The sequence below is a fragment of the Balaenoptera acutorostrata genome, chromosome 7 (genome assembly GCF_949987535.1).
Source record: "Balaenoptera acutorostrata chromosome 7, mBalAcu1.1, whole genome shotgun sequence".
In the NCBI taxonomy this organism is placed as follows: domain Eukaryota; kingdom Metazoa; phylum Chordata; class Mammalia; order Artiodactyla; family Balaenopteridae; genus Balaenoptera; species Balaenoptera acutorostrata.
The window spans coordinates 48,103,792-48,127,828 of NC_080070.1; the positions used below are offsets into that span (position 1 = coordinate 48,103,792).

The window sequence follows — 24,037 nt, forward strand, 5'->3', positions numbered from 1 at the left end:
ACCTCGATGTCTGGCCTACTTTTCAAGATCAACCCAAATGTCACTCACTTGATAAAACCTCTGCCCACTTGGTTGTGTTCCCTTTCCTTTGAACCTCTATTATGCTCCCTCCGACCTTTGTTATTCATTCGTTCACTCATTTATCCATTCATTCATTCAAAAAAAGGTTTATTGATGCCTACTATATACCAGATTTGGGATATATCATGAACTAAACAGCAAATATCTCTTCCTCCTTCCCTTCTGTAATTTCTCAATAGAGCTTACATTCTAGCTGGTGGAGATAGCATACATAAACAGCACGTGCAATACATAAGTCAATTATATAGTATTTTGGAAGGGTCAAAATGGCATGGAATGGGGAAAGGAAAAGGAAGAGCAGGATGGTGTCGATCAGAGCACAAGGTGGGAGGAGGGGACGAGATGCAGTGCATATTAAGCAGACAGGCCTCAGTGACACTTACTGAAGTTGGCCTGTGGTCATAGTCTGCGTATGTGCCTTCTCCTTCTTTCCCAACTGAAGGGACAGAGGCTGGGCCTCCTAACTGATTTATCTGCCAGCAGCACTTAGCACGAAATGCCTTGTGTGTGGTCGGTGCTCTGTAGATAATTGGTGAAATGGGAACGAATGTGTAAAAATGAATTTGAGGGCAAATAAAAAGCTCATTTCCTATTTTGCTTTTTTCCTGTCCTTATAAAAAAAACCTTATGATAAATCTGTGCTTAAGAATCTGAGATTCCTTCCCTATTTACTTAGTCTTTTCAAGATAGAGTTTGTCACTGGACCTCAGTGGGTACAGGGGTTTTGGAAAGTATTGATCAATGCTGCTTTTTGCATGAAATAGTACAATTCTAACATATAAACTTCAATTCCATTTAGAAGAGCACAGAGGACCGTAGTCTGTTTACTGCTTTGGCCAGCTTTTTGCTGTAAAAGAATCATTTTTTTTAAACAATAAATAACTTTCGGGAACTGAATAGGGGAAAACATTTCAAGAGTATATTTTATTATCAGTTTGCCATGAAAAACTCAAAGGTCTCTTGACAACCTCCGGGTTTAATTAGCTTTCAGTTTACAAATACTTATCAAATGAAATAACATTATCCCAGTGCAGAGCAATACCTAACGTGGATTGTGAAGATACAGATGTCACGTGACCAGTGAGTGTGCATTTCCGCTCTTACCTGAGGTTTAGAGATTATGGAAAATCAATGCAGAGTAGCTTTCTGGGCTGCATTCAGTCCATATAAGTGGGTCTTGAATCAAAAAAAAGATCTGAGGCTGCAGTTGATCCAGTGCTTTCAGGTGCCCAATTTAAAATGCAAATGGCTGCTGTGGCTGATAAAATTCTCCCCTGAGAGCTAAAAAGCTCTGTGTAATTTAGAGCCCCGAGTTCCATACTGCAACTTCCACGGGAAGAGTATGTGTGTCATAGACTGCTAGCATGTCAGCGTCAGGAGGCTCCTGTGGACAGCCTAGTTTAGTGCTTTTCCAACTGCTCTAGCCGAGTCCTCCCAGGGGCCCGGTATGGGGAGGGGAAAGGCTCTGAGTTATCTATCCCCAGTCCCATGCCTGTTCTTCCATTCACCTCAGTACACTTTGACCAGTTTTATTGTCTTTATGCTTTTATGTAAGAGTTTGTATGGAGGAAGTGTTCTGAGGCTAAAAGTATCAATACTTGGAAAGAAGTAGCTTGATCTAGATTAGCTCATTCATTTTCCAGGTAAAGACACAGCAGCCTGGAGAAGGTAAGACACAGCTCTAAGTGGTTATGTACTGCAGTTGTGACAGCAGTTAGGAATATGCCTCTCTGGGACTGTTTCCTTATATGTCCACCTCATGGGCTTAGTGTGGGAATCAAATGGGACAGACCAGGAAGCACAATGGATAAGAGAGTGTACATTTAATGCATTAGTTAAATGTAAAGTATCACTGTCATTTTCTCTTTTCTACCACTAGAGCAGTCATGTGGGTTGTCAAACTGTGTTCCAGGGAGCCCTAGGGATCACTGCAGGAAGCTTAGGGGACCTCTTTTCTTCAGACAAAGCATCTTTCCTTTTATCTGCTTTCTATGTTAGGCATCTAGGTAAAGTTTCTTTTATAGATAGGACTCTATAACTTTTAAAAAGTTTGAAAACCACTGATCTAGAAGGAGTTTTGCAAATAAATAGCTATGCTTGTTTAAAATGCTGGTGGCCATCTGTGCCCATTGAAATGGCTAGATACAGAATATTCAGGGCAGAGATTCCTTGAATACCTGGTTCAAGAAGATGGACTGCTGTAGATGTAAACATTATTCACAGATTGGCCCGAACCAAAGAGACAGAAAACTGAGTGAGTGACAAGACTGAAACTCACTGTGGAAACCTTAGAGCTGCTTTGAGACGTGTGGTGTTTTTTAAGTCTGGGTGTTCGCAAGGCCTTTTATTTCTCGGCTCTGTTTGTAACCGATGTGGTGGTTTAATGTAAGTACCAAGGTGAAAACTAAGTGGTACCTGACAGGTGATGGCCTTTTCTTTCCTGTCTTCATTTTTTAGTGCACTTACATTTCAATCGACCAAGTTCCCAGGACCCATGCCATCGTGATAAGCAGACCTGCCTGGCTTTGGGGGGCAGAAATGGGAGCCAATGAACATGGAGTGTGCATAGCCAATGAAGCCATCAATGCCAGAGAACCAGCCGCTGAAACGGAAGCCTTACTGGGGATGGATCTGGTCAGGTACTGCCTGGTGATTCTTTGAAACAACTGCCCAGAACAGGTGGGGTGTGGGGATGGGATTTATCTGCCTCCAAACCTCATACTTCGTAACGCAGTCCTTCCAAAGATGACTTGTGCCTTTTGATATAAACTTGGAGGTGATGGAAAAAAGAATAGATTACAATGGAGTATTATTCAGCAATAAAAAAATTAAGTACTGATACCTGCTATAACATGATGAATCTTGAAAACATTATACTAAGTGAAAGAAGCCAGACACAAAAGGTCATTATTGTATGATTCCATTTACATGAAATATCCAGAATAAGCAAATTCATAGAAGCAGAAAGTAGATTAGTGGTTGCCTGGGGTTGGAGTGGAGGATGGGGAGTGATTCCTAATGGATATGGTGCTTCTTTTTGGGGTGTTGAAATGTTCTAAATTTAGATTATGGTGATAGTTGCACAACTTTATGAATATACTAAAGACCACTGAACTACACTTTTAAGTTTATGGTCTTTGAACTGTATCTATCTAATAATATATAAAAATAAAAAGAATACATAAAAAATACATAAAAGATAAAGGAAAAAAGAACAGAAATCACTTCCCTCCTTTCCCCTCTATGTCTTGGTCATCTTTTCTTCCTTTCCCTCCCCTTCCAGCCACAGTGTAACAGAGGGAAGCGGACGTGTAAGCTCGGCAGGATGGGGGTTCTCTGTTGCCTTGTTCACTACTGTGTCACAAGCACTAGGGGCTGTGTGCCTGGCACGTAGCGGCTGATCAACGACTGAGTTTGGAAAGAATGACTAAAGTAGACAGTGGGTGGGAATGAAACAACGTTCTGAAATGGCTTCCTTTTTTCTGAAATACTGAAATGCAATAGAGTAATGGCATGATTGAAAGAGGATTGGGCTGGGAGCTGGAGGTCTTGGTTTTCAGTGTGGATACTTGTCCCTTGTCCGATGTGAGGCCTCGATTGGGTGACCTCCAGAGAGCGTCCCACATGTAACATCCTATAAAAAGGAATAGAGGTTTTTACATTTTGTAGGTTTTGTAGGGAGAAATTGCACATCTACACAGAGACCTCCGTGGCCCACAGCTTCTTCCAGCTGATGGACAGGTCTGTTTGTGACACCCCTTTGATGCCATATTGCCTTTATACCTTCCTCACCCTTCCTTATGCTTCCTGGTTATTATAAAGTCAGAAGGAGCAGATTCCCTGAGCTGGAGAAAAGGAGGGAAAAGCCTTATATTTATAATCAGTTTTCTCTTGATCAACAGAATGAAATGGATAGAATAACAACAAGTTTTGAGCTTATGTTTTGACAGTTGTCCCAGTATTTTTACCTCCATGCTTAATAGAAATCCTAAAAATGAAGAGTTAACAATGAAAAATAATGTCCCCTTTATGCCTCATTCATAGCCTTGCATTTTGAGTTATTATTGACTTTATGGCAGGGGATTTATAGAACTGGCAAATACCACCGTTTAAACAGTTGATTTCTAAGGGACGACAGAAAAGAATTTTTTTTTAAATTTCTTCGAAGCCTCTGATGTATCTTCTCAAGTTCATCAACCTATAAGGCAACGAGAGTTACTGAATATCTGCTTTGTGGTAGACTCTGTGGGCACATGAAGAAGCTCAAAAACTTCAAAGAGAGTTTAGTCTGGTTGCTGGGAGAAGACAGAAAATTGAGCAATGCAAGATTTTAAGACCAATTTAAGATGACAGAAGGAGAGACGTGTCTCAAGGCAATCTGAGATTTGTAGCCACATGAATGACACAGAACCCCAGGCCCTCAGCAAACACCCCTGGATGTCCAGAGATGATAATGGACTGAGTCTGTTTAGGAATGCTTCGAGAAGAAGATACCTTTGACCTGGGTCTACAACGCTGCGGGATGTAGACCGAGAAGATACACTTGGCACATAATTGGGGTTGTGATAGTTACCAAGGTCTGGACAGTAACAAGTGTCAGGCATAGATTATAGGGTGAACTTAATGATAGTCATTTAACCTTAACGCCTTCCCTGGCCACCCATGTCCAGTTATGACAAGAAAAAAGCAGGTGTGCGAAGAGGACCCTGCCGCAGGTGTCTGCACCTTGAGTGGCTCTTTGTGAGTTCAGGGTCTCAGCTTTATACAAGCGATGATCAGTTCAGCCAAGCCCAGTCAGATAGTGAGGGGTCAGTTCATACTAACCGAATGCTAAAAGTGACCGCTGAGCCAGAAGTCCTCCTAGATCAATGTCTCAGAGGCTCCCAGGAGATGGGTGCTGAAGCACCACAGAGCACTGTTTGAGTAGCAAGGCTCCGGAGCAGTGGGTCTCAGAGTGTGGTTGGTGACCCAGTAGCTCTGGCATCACCTGGAAAGTTGTTTGAAATGTAGATTCTGGGTCCCCACCACAGACCTCCTGAATCAGCAGCTCTGGGGGGTGGGACCAGCAATCCGTGCTTGAACGCGCCCTCCAGGTGCTTCCGAAACACACGAAGCGTTGAGAACCAGCGTGCTAGAGGAAACTTGCAGTCCGTGAGCTGTGTTCTCTCAGTTTGGGCTCAGTGTCTCCAAGGTATTGCTGTTGGAGGGATCACTACTTCCTCTGTCCGTGCTTGTCTGCTATGCTTGGATGCCAGTTCTTTCCTGGACAACTCCTGGGAGAGCAAGCTCTTTGCGTTTTACACTCTATTTCTAGTGCTTGCTAGACCTGGGGTTGATTATTCAAAGATTATATAGGGCCAGCTGCCCCTCTATGGATTCTGATCTTTTGTGCTTTCCAACAGCACGTCAAATCCAGCCTCAGTCCAAAGGGACGTTAAGTGAACGTGGGTAGCACTTTATTGGGCACTGAGTTTAAGATAAAAGTATAATTTGTATGTGTTTCCTAGAGGTTTGCTGTGTGAATTCAAGCATTAGGCAATACTGTTTTTATATTTCATTTTCAGTTTATGATGTTAAGTAACATCTGCTACTTTCGATACACTGATCTCTGTGAGAATCTGTCAACGAATCCCTTTCTCCCGGGAAGAGGCACATAAACACATATACTCCACTTTTGCATGTTTCAGAAGGTTGGTACCAAGTAACAAGAAGCTGAATGGAGCTAGCCTAAAAAATGGGAATTTATTTTCTGCAGGTCAGGGTTCTCTTACAATCCAAGGTCTGTCTCTCATGATAATGCATCTTGGCCTCTTGGATGAGAACTAGAAAGCCCTTAGAACTCATTCATCAGTGGCATTCTGGTAAATGTTTAATAACCAGACTGGGGCGGGGTGGTGGGGGGCAGCTCTGATTTGTAGCCTTTTCCAGTTTCCATGGCGTAAATACTCCCACGATGACTGATGTCAGGCTACCAATGGTTTAACAACTAGATCGGAATTCTTGACGTAGAGCCGGCTGCTCCGAGCCGGCACAGCTGGCCCCCGGGCGTCACTGCAATCGTTCAGGTTTCACGCCTCTTCTTCCCTTTGCATGACTGCTCTATTCTCTTCTTTTTCTGCAGACTGACTTTTGCTGCTCCGTTTGGGTTTAACTTTGTCACTAAAACCCAGTCCATCCCAGTATCTTAGAGCATCTTATAATTCTGGACACTTTCCATCAGACCCTCAGCATGTAAAAAGACACAAAAGTCCTTGAAAAGAGGCCAGTGTAATCACTGGAAAGGGCCAAGGGTTTTCTTTAGGTTGTGGAGAGTGTGAGGACTCACAGGTGACCTGAAAGGGGGCCCAGCCAATGTCTGTAGGAGGAAAGAACCTGTGGATTAGAGTTAGTATTTCGCAAACACTATTGTACGATGCATTTTGGATAGAATATTTCATTTAACTTTGACAACAATCCAGTGAAGTGGGTCTGATTACTTCTGTTTGGTAGACAGGAAATTGAGGTTAAGGGACTTGCCCGAGGCTTCGACAGAGCCTGGTGTACCGGGGCCCGCTCCCCTCAGGGAGGCGACCCCTGTCTGTACTAGATCGCAGGTTACTTCTCCTTTCCAGGAGCCAGGAAGCTCTGGATACCAAGAGATGGAGGTTAGTCAAAAGGTTTCTCACATCCTTCTTCCAAATCAGTGCAGCCCTTAGCATCCGCTTTTTCCCCCTCCTGCTTCTATCCCTCTGGCTAGAGGCTGGGAATCATTCAATGTCCAAAAAATCATGAACCAAGAGGGGCCTTGCAGACCCCTGGATTTGTGGGGGAGAAGGAGGGTTATTTGCATCTACATCCCTATAGGAACACCAAGCTCATCCCTAAAAGGGGAGGGGAGTTGACTATTTTTATGACTTTCCCCAGGGCAGTGATTATATATCCACGGTAAATCTAGTTATAACTTGGTTTTACCTAATTGGGATTCAAAGGCACAGGGGTCTCCCTAATTAATGGAGACATAGGTGTCAGAAAGACAAGCAAGGGCTTCCCTGGTGGCGCAGTGGTTGAGAATCTGCCTGCCAATGCAGGGGACACGGGTTCGAGCCCTGGTCTGGGAAGATCCCACATGCTGTGGAGCAACCGGACCCGTGAGCCACAACTACTGAGCCTGCACGTCTGGAGCCTGTGCTCCGCAACAAGAGAGGCCGCAACAGTGAGAGGCCCGCGCAACGCGATGAAGAGTGGCCCCCGCTTGCCGCAGCTGGAGAGAGCCCTCGCACAGAAACGAAGACCCAACACAGCCAAAAATAATAAATAAATAAATAAATAAATAAATAAATAAATAAAAATTAAAAAAAAAAAAAAAAAGACAAGCAAGCCGAGTTTCCAAACACGAGGGCTTGCATTAGGGGAGAACACATGGTGCTCATCTTCCTTAGTGAGCTGTGTTAACCTTTCAGGAATGGGCGCAGTGAGCTTGACATACCAGTGAAAAGGTCACGGGCCCCAAAGAGGGATTTTCTCCAGGATTTCCCATAAAAAATAAGGATCTGAATTTGGGAGCATCTAACTCCAAGACCCAGAAAAACCCGGACCAAGCACGCACTCGGAAGGATTTGAATTGCACTGAAGGTTGATGTCAGAGCGAGACTCTAACATTGGCCCAGTTAATTTCATCCCTTTTCCTGCTCCAGTCAAGCCCATAATGAGGTGTAGCACCCGAAGTGAAAGTAAGCATGGGGGCCAGAAAGGCTCTGTTCTCATTTTGCATCAGATGAATCTGCCTCATCTAGGAGGGGAAACTGTCATGAAAAGCTTTAAAACAGGCCTCAGTGTTGGGAGACTTGTGGCCTGGATCACCAAAGTCTGGTGCATTTGTACCTCTGCGTCTCAGGCGGAGAGGGTGTAACCCGCTGTCATTCACAGCTCTGGCAGTTGTCCTGTTCTCAGCCCATGGCAGAGAGGCCGCAAGGGAGTGGTCAGGTGGGACAAAGGCGTATCTTTTCCCCATGGTCCTGGCATGAGGGGTATAATCAGAATCGTGTCTGTGGATGAGCGCTGAGGCGACCCTGCAGATGCCGTGCAGAGGGCATCAAAGTCAGTGTGGGAGGGCACGTGTGTTGGAATCTCAGCGTGGGACCCAAACAGGCAGAACAGCAGGAGAGTAAGTTAGAAACTGCACAAGAGAAGTCACAGCTTCCAAAGGTGGCACTGTTGCCCAGGCTGGGTATTCACAGGCTCCTAGCACACATTTGCACGGGTAAGTTGGGGCCCTGCAAAGGCCCTGGGCACAGGGTTCTCCCTGGAATACGTACATAAGACGATGTAACCAGGGGCCACCAGGGACCTGTGGAAAGCAGGACCTGTGGAAAGCAGGGGCCCTCCTGTGTGCCCAGCTCTGGGCTGTGAGACGTACTCACAGCACACTTGTTTGCTCTGGATCCTCAAGGTAAGGTGAGCGCTTATTTCCTCCACTCCTTTTTGGAGAAGATGGCACTGACCAACAGAAGAGTCCACTAATTCCATCTTCTAACGAGTTTATTCTTTTATCACTCCCATGAAGTCTCAGGCTTCAGCTTCTCAAAGCATTGCCTTGTCACCAAGCCTCCCTAAGTAAGCTTAAATTAAGAAATGCCAGGGGCTTCCCTGGTGGCGCAGTGGTTGAGAATCTGCCTGCTAATGCAGGGGACACGGGTTCGAGCCCTGGTCTGGGAAGATCCCACATGCCGCAGAGCGGCTGGGCCCGTGAGCCACAATTACTGAGCCTGCGTGTCTGGAGCCTGCGCTCCGCAACAAGAGGGGCCGCGATGGTGAGAGGCCCGCGCACCGTGATGAAGAGTGGCCCCCACTTGCCACAACTAGAGAAAGCCCTAGCACAGAAACGAAGACTCAACATAGCAATCAATCAATCAATCAATTAATCAATAAAAAAAAAAATAAATCTTTAAAAAAAAAAAAAAAAAAAAAGAAATGCCAAATGAATTGATATATAATTACCTATGAAAATAAGCCTCTTGCAAAGATAAGACCAGTTGCATTATCCGGCAGCACGGTGAAACGTCCCTTCAGGAAGAATCAAGCTGGGTGAATTTTAATAATGATTGCATCTCAAGTTGAAAACTCACCCAGGACTGGCCTCTGCTATCATCTTAGCCGGCTCATTGCTCTGTTCTGTGCTTCTGCCACCAGAATTACAAGTTGAATGAAGAGATGAATAAATAGACATTTACCGAGCACCCATTACATGCCATCTTCTTTCAAATCAGCCGGAGAGGGAAGTAGTACTGTTTTCACTTTACAGATGAGAAAATCAAGGTTCGGAAAGTTTACTCCCAGTGGATAGCAGAACCAGAATTAGAACTGAGGTCCCTTTATCTCTGAGTCATTTGTTTTTCTACCATAGTGTGCTATGTCTGGAAACTTACTGATCACGTACTTGGTGCTGGGCCCTAGAGCCATGTATTTTTGTGTTCATTGTCTCATAAAACCCATCCTCATAGTACTCAGTGATGTAGGTATTTATTTTACAGGTGACATAAAACTGAAGTTCAAGTATATTATGGAACTTGCTCAGGGTCACACAGAGGGCAGTCTCTGTGCCTGCTTTAAGGGGTCTATTAATTGGAAGGGCTGGGAGGGGACTGCTGTTTCACTTTGAAAGAAATATGTTCTTTCGGATGACTGAAGCTGTAAGCTACAGCAGTAGAGGTGCGCTGATAGGTAGGAGGAGAATATGTAGAAAAGGACTGATCATGTATGAACCAGCCGCCCATTGCTAATGAGATTGTGAGTGAATCATATGCACAGAGGACAATGGCTGGCTGTGGAGCACTTTTATTACTAATCAAAATATCTGGTGTAGAATAATAGAGGTCAAGGCTGGGCTGGGGAGAGGTTTCCTTTTGCCCAGAGGCAGGAGGAAGAAAAAGCCACAGAGAAGGGGTCCTTGCTAAGGGCTGCAACTGAGCTGACCAGCTCCAGGGGAGTCAGAATTAGAAAAGAGAAAGAGAGGTGGCCGAGCTTCCTTTCAAGAGGGAGAAGCCACTGGGCTCCTGACTCCTGTCTCTCTATGGAAGGGGTGCGTCCAAAGACAGAAAACGCCCCCATGATTTTGAACTGCATGTGTGACAGTTGTGTATCTGAGTTCAAGTGCTGTTTATCTGTTTGCGTATTGGCTTGAGTGCTTAACATAGTTACACACGTTGGTGTTCTTCATAACTCAGCCCCGTCCCAGCCTTTGGTTCCTATGCTGATAATGAGGTGGTGAGAAATGACAGAGGTATGCTTCTGGTTTTCTTACTTCAGGCTTGGTTTAGAGAGAGGGGCAACAGCTAAAGAAGCCTTAGATGTCATCGTCGCCTTGTTGGAAGAACATGGACAAGGCGGGAATTATTATGAAGATGCAAACTCCTACCACAGCTTCCAAAGTGCATATCTGATCGTGGACAGTGGGGAAGCCTGGGTGCTGGAGACCGTGGGGAAGTACTGGGCTGCGGAGAGAATCACAGGTGAGTGGGGTGGCCGGTGGAGAGTTTCGAGGACAGGAAAAGCTGAGGCCATGGTGCCTGGACTTACAGGAGTCATGCTGCTGTTGCAGACACTCTGTGCTTCATGTGTAGGCTCTGGAGTGCCTCTCCTTTCTGGGCTTCTGCTTCTAGAGAGGAACGGGGGTTTCCTGAGCCTGGAGTGAAGGATGTCAGTGCTTGGGAAGCACACTCCTGACATTTCATATTGACTGTTTGCCTGGGGGCAGGTCCCAATTCTTAGTTACAGAAACAAAGTCCCAGAGATTTTTCTCAACCTCATGCACACCCGTGTGCACACACATGCACCCAGACGCATGTATATTTGCACGCACATTCCATTAATTTAAAACAATTCATTATCGGGAATTCCCTGGTAGTCCAGTGGTTAGGACTCCGTGCTCTCACTGCCAGGGGCCCGGGTTCAATCCCTGGTCGGGGAACTAAGATCCCATAAGCCGTGCAGTGTGGCCTAAATAAATAAATAAATAAATACAACAATTCATTATCAGGGCTACTGTGTTTTTCTAAATGTTGGGAACTGAAAAAAATTTGAATGAAGACGTATCATATTTTATTTTATTTTTTAAAAGCTATATATATATTTGAGCAGAGGGCAGTAGTGTAAACTGCTCCTTCAGGTGGGGTGAGACTGAATTGGGGAGGAGGAATCTCCGGAGCTGCAATGTTCGTGAGTCTTGTTAGTAGCACAGTGCCTCTTTCAAAGAACCTTTCACTTCTCTTGTGAGTAGTAAATGCTTGGGGTTTAGTTCGCCAGATCAAGTGACTGTTGCTCATTGAAAATGTGATAAAATGTGTCAGGACTGGTCACACGTTCTGGGAAATCTTAGAACCAAGGATCGTCTGTTTCTCTCTTCAAAAACGGAATCCATTCCTCCCTATAGTTAGAGGCAAGTTGCAGGGGAGAGATGTCTTGTAAATTTCCATTTCGTGACTAAGTCTTTGTAAGTCTATTTCTAAATAACTGGGTTTTGCACTCTCTACAGAGGGAGTCAAGTGCATTTGCAATCAGCTTTCGCTCATGACTAAGATCGACGCAGAGCATCCTGAACTCAGGAGTTACGCTCAGAGTCAAGGCTGGTGGACGGGAGAGGACGAGTTCAATTTTTCTGAAGTTTTTTCTCCAGCTGATGACCATCTAGCCTGCTGTTCAGGCAAAGACAGCTTAGAAAAGCAAGAAGGTGAGTTAGTGTATCCCTTACAATTCTCCCTCTCATACCCTTCGTCTTGCAGCTATTTCAGAGACCTTGTTTGAACTCAGGAGAATGAGCAGAGAGGAAGAGTAGAGAACAGACCTTGTATACAGAGACCGACTTGTGCTAAAGTCCTTGCTGTGCAGGCAAGATGACAACTTGCATTTATGTTTACATGATGCTTTCTCATCCATGGATGTTTCCTTTTCCTATTTCTCCTTTAAATGCTGATGTCATCATGCTTGTCTTTTTGATACTTATTCCAGCCTTGCTTATACCTCAGCATTTGTGTATTTGACTTATCTTCTTCATGTATTTTCCTCTCCCGTTAGCCTGCTGAGTCTTGACATCAGGGGTGTTGTCTTTTACTCATCTTAGGATCCCCTTGTGAGGCTTGTTATAGTCCTTTGTTCCATGAACATTTGTTGAGTCAAATTGTTGAACTGAATTCCTTTCATGAACCCTCTATCTTCCACCCAGTATTGACTTAGTCAGAATCCATGTTTAGGTAAACATGGGTGACTGGATATCTTGTTACTTTTATGCATGAGTGGAAAACCCTTCCACATAAACACAGTGGCCACGTTTTATATTTGCCATTGGTCATTTAGAACAGGAGTTGGCAAACTATAACTTGTTGGCTGCTGCCTGTTTTGTAAATACAATTTCATTAGAACACAGCCACACCCATTTATTTACCTATTGCTTATGGCTACTTCCATGCTACATGGCAGAGTTGAGCAGTTGCGACAAGTAAGTTATGGCAGAGATTATAAGGCCCATAAGCTTAACATATTTCCTATCTGGTTCTTTAAGAAAAAGTTGGCTGACTCAATCTAGAAGAATGCTTTAGGACTTTTGCTATAGAACTTAATTAATATATTCTGGGTAGGAAGGTAAGAAAGTATCCATTTAAAAATGGGAACTTTATAAAAAACCCTAAAAGTTTTTAACTTAAAAAACCTAGCTTGGTAAAAGTATATAATACCAGTTGTAAGGTAGTCCTGCCAAAATATCAAATGTAAATCTGATGAAGCTTCTGGATCTAGCTACTAGTCTACCAGAAATACAGAGAATGGAGGAAAATATTCATAACACCATCTGCAAAGTCCATCTTGCAAAGTCCAGAGTGTGAGAAACTCAGGAGAAATGGCCCAACAAATAAAATGCAAGGGGGAAAAATGAGACGCAGTGATTAAAAGAGTTTTAAGAGACATTATCAACCTGTTGGATCCTGGTTTAAATCAGTAAACTCACTTATGAAACAGTGAGGATGTTTGAACCCTGGATAGTTGAAGAACAGAAGGACTTATACTGTTAATATTTTTAGGTGTGATGTGTTACTCATAGAGATTTACAAAGAAGATGTGAGTCGTGGTAGTGAAGTTTAAGGCACCTTTTCTCTATGTGATGCTCTGATTTGATCTTTGTGAACACACTGAAAAAATAATGTTTCAATGAATTATAAACAGAGGGAGAAAACGTAGAACCAGGATCCTGTGTAGTGAAAGATTTGTTAGTCCTTTTATCTGAAGTCAGAGCCAATAGTCCTCATGGCTCTAAATATTCTAAATACTTCTCTGTGTATATTTCCCACTGCAGGGAGGTCATTCTCCAAATATAGCATTGACTCTAACCAGCAAGATTGTACCAGAGAGCTTGCTTGGTGCACTGCATAGATTGCATACTTTCTTATGAATATCATTCTGTTGTGTACTGTACTAGTTGAGGAATTGCTAAGTGCTGTAACACAGAGACCCCAGAATAATGTGGCTTAAAGAAAATGGAAATTTATTTCTCTCCCATGTTACAATCCAGATGTATATGGACAGTCCAGGGTGGGTGGGTTATTCTGCCTCAACACATGACTTCCTTTTGTGGTCCACTCACTGGCATCTCCCAGCCAGCAGGAAGGGAGGGAAAAAAGTGAAGGGCAAGCATTCCTTTTTATGGATGTAATGGGGAAGTTGCACACATAATTTCTGCTCACCTCCCGTTGGTCAGGATCTATCACGTGACCACATCTAGCCACAAGGGAAGCTGGGAAATATAGTCCCTACTTGGGCAGTTCTGTTCCCAGCTGTAATTTCAGGGGTTCTGTTACTAAAAAGGGAAAGGACTGATGGATTTTGGTTACAGCTTGCCTCCTCTCTCTCTCTTTTCTTTACAGAAAGCATCACTGTGCAGACTATGATTGACATCTTACGGGACAAAGCCAGTGGAGTCTGTATAGACTCCGAGTCTTTCCTTACCACAGCCAGTGTAGTGTCTGTCCTGCCTCAGAACAGAAGCTCGCCATGCATTCACTACTTCACTGGGACCCCAGATCCTTCCAGGTTTGTCTGAGACACAGTCACACAGGTGGCAAGTGTGTGCTTCCTTTGAGAGCTCACCCAGCAATCACACACTGAGTTCCTGCACCTCCTGGTGTATAGCTGAGTCACATTTTTTAGTCATCTCACCATGGCCAGTACAGCACAAAGAGATGTGATGAAGGGAAGTTCTTGGCTTTTGTCACATAGCGTTCATCACAATCATGGAAGCCAACTGTTTTAAATTCAACAAACATTTATTAATATATATTATGGACCAGGCATTGTGTTGTATTTGAGGGATGCAAAGATAAATAAGACCCAGTGAGACAGAAAGATACAGGAATGCCCAAGATTGATCAAAACCACCAGTTCCTATGAGTTAGAGGACAGAATGGTCCAGAGGCAATGCACATTGAAGCCACTTCAAGTGCACTGGCCTCTTCTCTAAGACATTGTGTTTTAGGGTATTGCTTTCTGCCCACACACTTCAGCAAAGGGCTTGCACTGCACAGTGTTTAAGAACACAGCCTCTAGAATAAACTGCCAGGAGTTGAATTCCACCTCTGTCACTTAGTAACTGGTAAGTCTCTTAACCTCTCCAAGCTTGTGTCTGTCCTGTACAATGGACACAATACCAGCCCCTACTGTTATATGCTTTTTGGGAGGATTAAATGAGATAATCCAAGTAAATGCATAGTAGGTTTAACTATTATTTATTAAGACTATCTCTGATCTACCAGGTAGACAGCAGCCCTTCTCCTTGGTAACTTTCAGTCATGCACACCACAAATCATGTCATCAGTGGCTTAGACACAACCATCCAGTGATTTCTAAATTATCAGAATCACTTAGGGGAGTTTTTGAAAAATACAGATGCCTTGACCCAAACCTATTGTATCAGAATCTTTAAGGTGGGCTTAGGAATCTGTCTGGTGAGTCTGATCCTCAGGCTGGAGAGGTCTAGAAGACTGCCCATTCCAGTAGGTTTTCTGGTATTTTTCATGTGCTCCATTGGCTGAAAACCATCATCATTTGAGTATCGGGTATCAAACCTTTGACTCTGCTACCAGGGAATCTGTAGCTGTTTGATTTCATTCCCTTTCCAGCTGAAAGTATTTACTCTCCACTTATTGTTTCAGGAATACAAGACAATGGCAGTGTCCAGCTAGGGACTGTTTGATGACTCAGGGGAGAAGCCAAGTACCTTTCCTGACCCTTTGACCTCACTACTGCCAATATCAATAGATCTTTCTAACAAGACCTATTAAATTCAGTATAAGCTATCCTTAGTTTTTCATTCATTCATTATTCATTCAACAGGCACTTATTAGGCACCTGCTGTGTACCAAATCTTATGCTTGTTGGGTACTAGAGACAAAGTGTGAGCAAGATAAGAGGTGGCACGAAGGAGACAATGAAGGGGGAAACCACAGAGGAAGAACTCTTGAGCACTGGGGGTTGTAGGAAGAGAGGTTTGTTAGGTGCTAAAAGCAGGAATGACATTCTGGGTGGAGGGAACAGCATATGCAAAGGCAGAGAGGCATGAGACAGAATGACACACATTGCAGCTGTGCATCCTCTTGTAGTTTATGTTTCCATCCCTCCTCCACCCGCCCCTCCCTCCCCCAGTACACAAGCCCAGCGTGGGACCTCTGCTGGCCTCTGACAGCGAGCCTCGCCCGCTGGGCAGTATTCCAGGCAACCTCTCAGGGCACGCCTCTTGTTTGACTCCAGCTGCTTTCTCTTGATTTTATCTTCCAGTTCTGAACACTTGGTTCCATGGCCCCACTCCCACCCCCTTTTTGATCCATCAGATCTGGGGCTTGTCTTTCCTCTCCCTGGTGTCTGACTTCCCCTTGTGGACTCTGACCTCGCTTGCTGGTGGCTTTTGTGAGCACTTTGTGCTGGCCCGCAGGGGTACACGTAGGCGTTTAGAGGCTGTCTGGAACACTCTGCCGAGGTATTTAGACATTGTTCTTCAGGGAACAGGAGCCTTTGAAGGAGCAGGTTGAACTGAAGAATGACCACAGCAACCCCCTTGGTTCCTGATGTCTCAGATAGCTGCTCTAACTGTGCTTAGGAGACAGGGCTTTGTGATTGCTGGGATGTGAAGATAAAACAATTCTGTTTCCTAGGGTAAAGTACTCAGCCTAATACAATTCTAAAAATGAGCTGGAAAATAGCTTTCTAATATCTAAAATGGAAAATTTCAAGTAATTTTAAAAGAAAGTTATTCATGGTTAAATTAATTGAAAAGAACTTAAAGGCTATTAAGGGCTTCCCGGAAGACATTCATTTTTATCTTCTCTGGTTAAATGAGCTACATTTCCTACTGTGACTATAGAAATGTCATAGATTTTTTTTCTCCTATTCAACATTTCAATGTTTCTCTGTAATTGGGCATGCTCAACATTTTGTATTTTGTCATCAGGAAGCATAATTACCTACTCTTGGGTTTTTAGGTAATACAATTAGGGAAATTTTAACCGGCTTCTGCTAATGCTAAAAACATTAGAGAGATGTTCGCAGGAAATAGTTTCAGAGCAGTGGACTTGCAAAAGATTATGATCAAAGAAGACTATATTATTTATCTTCCCAATTAATGTTAGAAACCAAAGGACATTATCTTACTATTGGTCTGTCTGCTTCAGAACTTCTTGGCTCTTTGCTCATTGCATTAATTATAGATCCTTTTCTCGATATAGCTTGTTCTCACATTCCCTTTTTTTCTTCCTCCTTCCCTCCCTTCTCTCCTCCCTTCCTCCTAATATGTACCAGGTACTATGTAAGTTGGAGAGTTGGAAGCAGATGCAGAAGTCAGAGTTTGAGAGTGGGTGGGAGATGCAAAAGACCTTTAATTAATTTTATTGAGCAGGCAAATTCCATCATATTAATATTCTGTTGAGTCAGCTGGTGCCTTGGTCATCCATATAGTGACACTCATTGGCTTTAGTGCACCGGTTCTGACCTTTGGAGGCCATTTCTTACGTGGAAGCAGTACTCGCTAAAGCTTCATCGATATGAAGAATTGGAGAGGGAAATAGCAGAGAGGTAGCTTCGCATTTTGAGACAGTGTAAAATTCCGAGTCTCGTGGTGTGCCGGAGTCTGTGGAAGCAGATGCTGTCATCTCTTCCCAACCCTGTGTTCAGTGACATCACATCGGTAGCTTGAAATGGGCCCCAGTGGGCGTGTTTACACCGTGGAAATCGGCAGACATCATGAATTAGGGCTTGTTATTTTCACCACTGAGAGGCCCCCACATCTGAGAAAACACACAAATACTCAAGATACAGGATGGATAAACCAAGAGGGGGAGAGTATTAAAAATTTTCCATTTTAAATATTAGAAGGCTATTTCCCCACCCATTTCTTTAATTGTATTAGGCCGTGTACTTTAGCCTGGGAAACAGAAAATATGCAGGAAGTTCTAGGAAAAAGAGGGTGTTTGACCCACTTTAGTGACAGGGAATGGGGAGATGCAAGGGACATGGTGTGTGCGTGTTTTCTTTGTCTTCTCCCAGGTACTAGGCTTGAGAGGCTACATTGCATCAGCTGAGACTGTCTTGTCTGGTTAATTCAAATGTTAGTGACAAGTGGAACCTTTTCGTTATTGGAGATAATGTTAGGGGCTGTAGACACCGTAGTTTACTATGTAAATACAGTGTGGGGCGCAGCCTGCACAGACAGACACAGAGCTGAGGGCCTTGTGTAAAATAGCACTCCCTCTGATTTCATTCCCAATTCTCCCAACACTGTCTTTTTCCTCTCTCCTACCCCACGGTTTTGACTTTTCAAAACCTCCCAGAGTATCTGGATCCAGCCCTAAGGGTGTCCCATGCTCCAAAAGTACTAGTTCTCTTTCCCTCTAAATGAAAGCACCCTTCATGGATAAGTTCTGCTCTCCACCAGTTGTGGCTTTGACTATATGATTAAAGTGACTCACAGTCAAGCTGGGATGACCCATGGATGAACCATTCAGAGGGACACCTGCAGTTGAGAGAAACTGGTGCTTCCAGGCCCTTTTCAGATTGGTTCAAAGTTAGCAAATTCATCCAAGCAGGAGCCTTTGGGCTGCTATTTTATGCGCCAGCAGATCTGCTGGGGACTCCAGGGCACAGGATAAGCCCAGCTTTATCGCTCAGGGAGTTTCTGCATCTTCCGTATGAACAGAGCCATGTTTGAAGTCAGAAATGTGAGCTGGCCACTGATACTTAAGTTCCAAATCCCAAAGCACAAAAATATTTTGCTTTTCTGCAGTAGCATAATGCGTATATATATATATATATATTTTTTTTTTTTTTAAACCCGCAGAAGGGATATATAAGGGCGAGTGGTAATGGGGGAAAATGACTTTAGATTTAGAAGATCTGAATTTACTTCTCCATCTGGCACGTATTAGGAATGTGCCTGTGGACAAAGCACTTAGCTTCTGTGAGCCTCAGTCATCCCATCTGTGAAATGGTACAGAAGTTTTTGCCCTGCCTTGTTCACTGCTGCAGGGGTCCCCAACCAACCCCTGGTCCGCAGCCTGTTAGGAACCGGGCCGCACAGCAGGAGGTGAGCGGCAGGCGAGTGAGCAAAGCTTCATCTGCCTCTCCCCGTCGCTCGCATTACTGCCTGAGCCATCACCCCACACCCCGCCGTCCGTGGAAAAATTGTCTTCCACGAAGCCAGTCCCTGGTGCCAAAAAGGTTGGGGACCGCTGCCCTGCTGTATCCCCAGTACTTAGAATAGTATCTGGATCTCAGCATTACACACATATTGAATGAATGAATGAATGAAATTCCATGAGAATTGAATGAAAGCACTTTGGAAATTATGATATATTATAAAATGTTAGAGACTTTCATGATAATTCTGTTTTCCTTCCAAAGGAAGGAACAAATGAGAGGAAAACAGATTTTTTTACACTGGCTTGTTGCATCCATCTCAAGGTTTTAGAAAGAAAAAAGGGACAGAGAAGGCAAAGATGCCTCCAGTGAAGTGCCTTTCTTGGCTGTGGCTCAGAGTGTCACCCGGGACTAAAATCCTGCAGACTCTGAGACAGACCTTGCAAGCCCGTGCTGGCTTCGTGTCAGCGGACTGTGTGCTGTGGCCCTTCGGTTTGTCTCAGCGGGAGCTGACGGGTGCAGCGGCGGGGTTCCCTTTCGTGTTGCTCATGGCTTTCTTTGTTTAATTGTCCTGCTCGAGGGTCCCCTTAGCGTAGCTCAGCCACCTTTAAACTTCCTCATTAACCAGCTACTGGGCCGACCTTTGCTGGTGGAAGCACTTCCCCTTTTGGGCCTATCATTCTGTATTCGTGTCACACCACACCGTGGAGGGGCTGGGTGACCAGGGTGAGCTCTGGGTTAGGGGGCTTCTCTGAAGGTCAGTCTGTGAGGCAGCTCTGAGGATGGAGGAGAATGAGCTTCTGGAGCTCCCTCAGCTGTGTCCCACCTGCATCCGAGCCACCCACGGGCTCCTCTGGGGGTTCTCCACATGGCTGATGAAGTGGGCACCGCCCTGGCTGGGTGGGCCGGGAGGGGTGGTCACGACCCAGATGGCAGTTCGGCTTTGCCGCTGGCTGGCTGGCTATGCGGCCTTGGCAAGTCGTTTCCTCTTTCTGGGCCGTTAATTAGCATACATTTACTCAAGTGGCATTTAAGAAGCTACCATCTGAGGTTCAGTGTGAGAAGATGTCAGAGTATCTTCTCACCTATTTGGACTTTCAATGAGATCTTCTGTAAGGATTGGCAGGAAATAAGAACATTTGGAAACGGCTGAGTTATCCACGTTGCCCTTTCCTGGATATGTAGACATAAATTATTAGGACTGAGTTATAGATAATTCCCACACCCTGGTATATTAGTATTATTGCAGTTTCTTATTGGCAGTAATTTTATTTATTCAATCTCAAAAAAAACCTCCTTTAACCACCAGACACATCTATGGTTCATGTTTTTAGCAGCTGAGGATGCTGACTTCCTTACAGACTTTGGAAAAAAACTCTTGGAGAGCTTTGGCTGCCTTAGAATGTTATGGGAACCTCGTCATATTATTTACTTATTTATTTTTAAAGTTAAAATGGATTAAACATATGGTCCCTCCTGTCTTAGAAATGCTACCAGACACTCTCACTGATGTTAAAATGAGCGTGGACTGGTTTGAAGTTCCATCACATAGAGGGTTCTGATTTTTACTCTGCTATTGTCCTGTATATTGGGTGCAGAAGACTATGATTGTTCTTAGCATGAACTTCTTGAAGACACAAGTTCACAGGCCACATGACATAGAAAGAGAAATAACACAATAGCTTTAGAAGTTGAAAGGGACCGTAGAGATCGCTTCAGTCCAGTGAGAGACACAGAGGGAAAATGACGGGCCCCATAGTTGGTCAGAGGTGACGAGGGGACACACCCCCCATTCTGAGTCCCAGCCCAGTTCCCTGCCCCACTGTCATGAGGCAGGCAGACCTGGATGGTCGCTCAGCAAGACCCAGCGCCATCCTTCTCCCTCACAGGGCCAGTGTCGGGATGGTCCTGAGCCGCATGGTAAGAAAAGCACTGAGGTTCCAGAAACTGAATGACAGATTCCCCAATGAAGACATCACTCCCACATGGCCTTTTGAAGGGTGGAGAAAAGAGGCGCTGTGCGGGGGATTGTATGGGGTAGCACCACACGAGTGATCATCACCTGTGGCCTGGGGCCCGTGTAAAATGGGAGGACCCCTGTCCCAAGGAATCTCAGCAGCCCGGGCTCAGCAGCTCTGCTGGACGCTGCAGTTGCCCTGGCTCGCCATGGCTAAGCCTGCACCCACCCCGCCTCCAAGCCCAAGAGCAGGGGATCCCCCGGCTCCGACCCTTTCTGCCTAGCACTGGGCCTGGGGAGCAGGTGTGAACCGTGCAGGTTCTGGGGTGCTTGGCAGGAGCCCGGGCCCAGTGTCCCTCAGGGGGTCTCAGCTCAGGCCAAGGAAGCTGCAGGTCACATCTGCTGGAAGACGGTGTGTGTTGTGTGCACTGACTTTTCAGGAGACCCCGAGTGCTGTCAGGCCCTGAAGGATAGGACACTTGCCTGCTGTGAGGCTGCTGTGTTGTCAGAGACCAGAGGGGCACAGAGGCAGTTAGTTCTGGATGTCTCTATGCTGGACTCTGTCCTCTTCCACCTCTTTCCCTCCCTCCCTCCCTCCCTCCTTCCCTCCCTCCCTTCTCTCTCCCTCCCCATCCATTACCATCTGCCAGTGAACCCTCAAACTGCCCTTTTGCAGAGTCAACCAAATGACCAGTTGGAGAATTCAACTTCATGTAATCAAAATTCTTCAGACGCTTTAAAATTGTGCATTAATTCCTTTCACTTTCAACAGTCACCCATTCAACATTCAGGAGAAGGGAAGAGGAGTGATGTATTTTCAGGAGGCCGTAGGAAGTGGCAATGTGTGTTCCCTCTGTATAAGGTAGCTCCCCTGCATCTTGGGGAGGCAAGTTCCTTGGGAGGACTCGGCCTTGTGGAATTAGGTCCAGCCCACATGCCTGTGTCTTGTGCTTCACGGTGGATGGGCTCAGTCTCCTGCATTTGCATCACCTGCAGAAAACAGCACTTATCCTTAACCTGTACCACCCACTTTGCCAGCTTTGGGTGCAACTGCTTTCAATATTCAAATTAAATTAGGATGAGCCCGATCTTTCATGCTGTGATCTGGGTCTTTCTTCTTCACCTGAGCCCTTTTCCCTTGACAACCTCAGGGAACTAACCCAAGAGAGGTCACTCCTAGTTACTGTGGTCTCTGGTCATGCTCCTCAGACTTGGATGTCATCAATCCCCTGGGGACCTTAACAAGCAGGTTCCATTCAGCAGGACGGGGTTGGGGCCTGAGGGTGATGCTGACGCTCAAGTCCAAGGACACAGTTTGGGTGCAAAGGTCAGGGGTTTCCAGGTCTTTGCAGGTTGCGGCATAGTGAAAATGTTTGTGTGGTACACCGGCAAGGCTGCTCTGGCCGCCTCAAGTCCAGGCATCTCGGGGCTGAGGGAATCCGCCTCCCAGCTCACTTCTCACCCACTGGAGGCACCAGTTAAGAGGAGAGGAAATAACCCAAACCTGAGCCATACACACGGGGTGTGGGTGTGTGTCTCATTCTCTCCAATTGTTATTGCAGGTGCCCGCGTGGTGTGATTGAAAACAGGCCACCCTCGGGGCCCAGAGGTGCCTGTGCTCTGCCAGGAGCACCGCTTTGATCCAGCCGTGTTCTTTCTGGGTGCAGAGCAGGGAGAGTGAGGCTGTCTCCCTCTAGCGTTACTGTCAGCTGTGGTCACCACAGACCCCGCTGGCCTGGGATCCCAAGATGCAGTTTCTTAGACACATGGCTGTTTTGGGGTGTGTGCGCGTCTGGGGGGATGTGTTGAAATGTCCCCAGGTATGCACAGGTGCACACACACACACACACACACACAGCCATGTCCCCTAAGACACCCCTCGTGCCAAAAGAGCTGAATCAAAGAGTTCTTGCGTCAGCCGCCTACTATCCCCTCAGCCACACTCTCACACAGCCAGACTTCTGTCCTCTGTGGCATGCCCTCTCCGGGGCCCCGGGATTCTTTCTTTGTCATCTGTCTTAATCTGTCCCACCTTGAGTCTGTCAGAGATCTTCCAAACATTTTCAAATAAGGTAGAACCTAAAAAAAAAGGATGAGGTCTCAGACCCTGCCTTTCCAGGAGACCCCTTTCCACAGAGCACGGTGGAGAAAGACCCGCTCAAATCAGTGGCCCATTGCACCCTTTCCTCAGAACACTGTGTCTGTTTGCCTTCTTTCATGTGACTGAAAGGGGCTCTTGAATGGCCTTCCCAGAACAAAGCCAGTCTGTTTTGATGTCTCCTCGCTGCAAATAGAAGAATTTGCAGCTTATAAACGGCAGTTAGTTCTACTAAAATAGTTACTAAAATATGCAGTTGGGTCTCTCCCGGCAGGCACCCGCCTGCCACCGTGAGCTGGCCCAGGAGATGTTTGCTGAAGGAAAGGGCAGCCTCTGGTGTCCTCAAGCCCCCAGGCTCGGTTTGGCTGAAGTTCCTCTCCTTTCTCTCCAGGTCCATATTCAAGCCTTTCATCTTTGTCGACGATGTAAAACTCGTCCCCAAAGCACAGTCTCCCTGTTTCGGAGACGACGACCCTGCCAAAAAGGAGCCTCGGTTCCAGGAGAAGCCAGACCGCCGCCACGAGCTGTACAAGGCCCACGAGTGGGCCCGGGCGGTCCTGGAGAGTGACGAGGTGAGCCTGGCTGTGAGCCCCGGGAGCGGGCGGGGTCCCTAGAAAGGAGGCAGGACGGCGGTTAGCAAGCTCGTCATCTTCCTCCTCTCCAGCAAGTCTGCTTCCAGAAACCCAGGCTCCCGAGGCCCCTGCTAGAATGCTGGTGGTAGTTGTTCCTCCCAGCCTCTTGAAAGCCAGTGAAAGCAAGCCTCTGCTTTTGATGGATGTTATTCTAGAACTCAGTGGGCTAAGAATCTCCCTCTTTTACTTACTGTTCACCTGCAAATAACAGAAACGTGCAGTACTAATCAGGAGAACTGCTTTTCTGTTGTCGAGAATTCTTTGTATACTTTTAGGGGTAAAAATGTGTACGTAACGGCAGCACTTTAAAGATGCAATCGTGTTGGTGTTTTGTTTTGTTTTTTTTTTAAAGCTTGATGGTATTCACATTGCTTAATTTGTGTCATGCTTTTACTTATTTATCTATTTATTTATGGCTGTGTTGGGTCTTCGTTTCTGTGCGAGGGCTTTCTCTAGTTGTGGCAAGCGGAGGCCACTCTTCATCGCGGTGCGCGGGCCTCTCACTATCGCGGCCTCTCTTGTTGCGGAGCGCAGGCTCCAGACGTGCAGGCTCAGTAGTTGTGGCTCACGGGCCCAGCTGCTCCGTGGCATGTGGGATCTTCCCAGACCAGGGCTCGAACCCGTGTC

At 45.7% G+C, this 24,037-nt stretch overlaps 1 protein-coding gene across 3 annotated transcripts in view; it reads left to right on the forward strand.

Annotated features, from left to right (window-relative positions):
• SCRN1 (secernin 1) overlaps positions 1-24,037 on the forward strand; it is a 59,148-nt gene that overhangs the window by 29,296 nt on the left and 5,815 nt on the right. For all 3 annotated transcript variants that reach the window (XM_057550328.1, XM_057550326.1, XM_057550327.1), the window contains 5 exons: positions 2,539-2,720; positions 10,366-10,568; positions 11,591-11,785; positions 13,968-14,133; positions 23,170-23,350. In XM_057550328.1, the coding sequence (XP_057406311.1) occupies positions 2,620-2,720; positions 10,366-10,568; positions 11,591-11,785; positions 13,968-14,133; positions 23,170-23,350 (846 nt within the window). In that variant the 5' untranslated portion in view covers positions 2,539-2,619. The remainder of the gene's footprint in view (positions 1-2,538; positions 2,721-10,365; positions 10,569-11,590; positions 11,786-13,967; positions 14,134-23,169; positions 23,351-24,037) is intronic.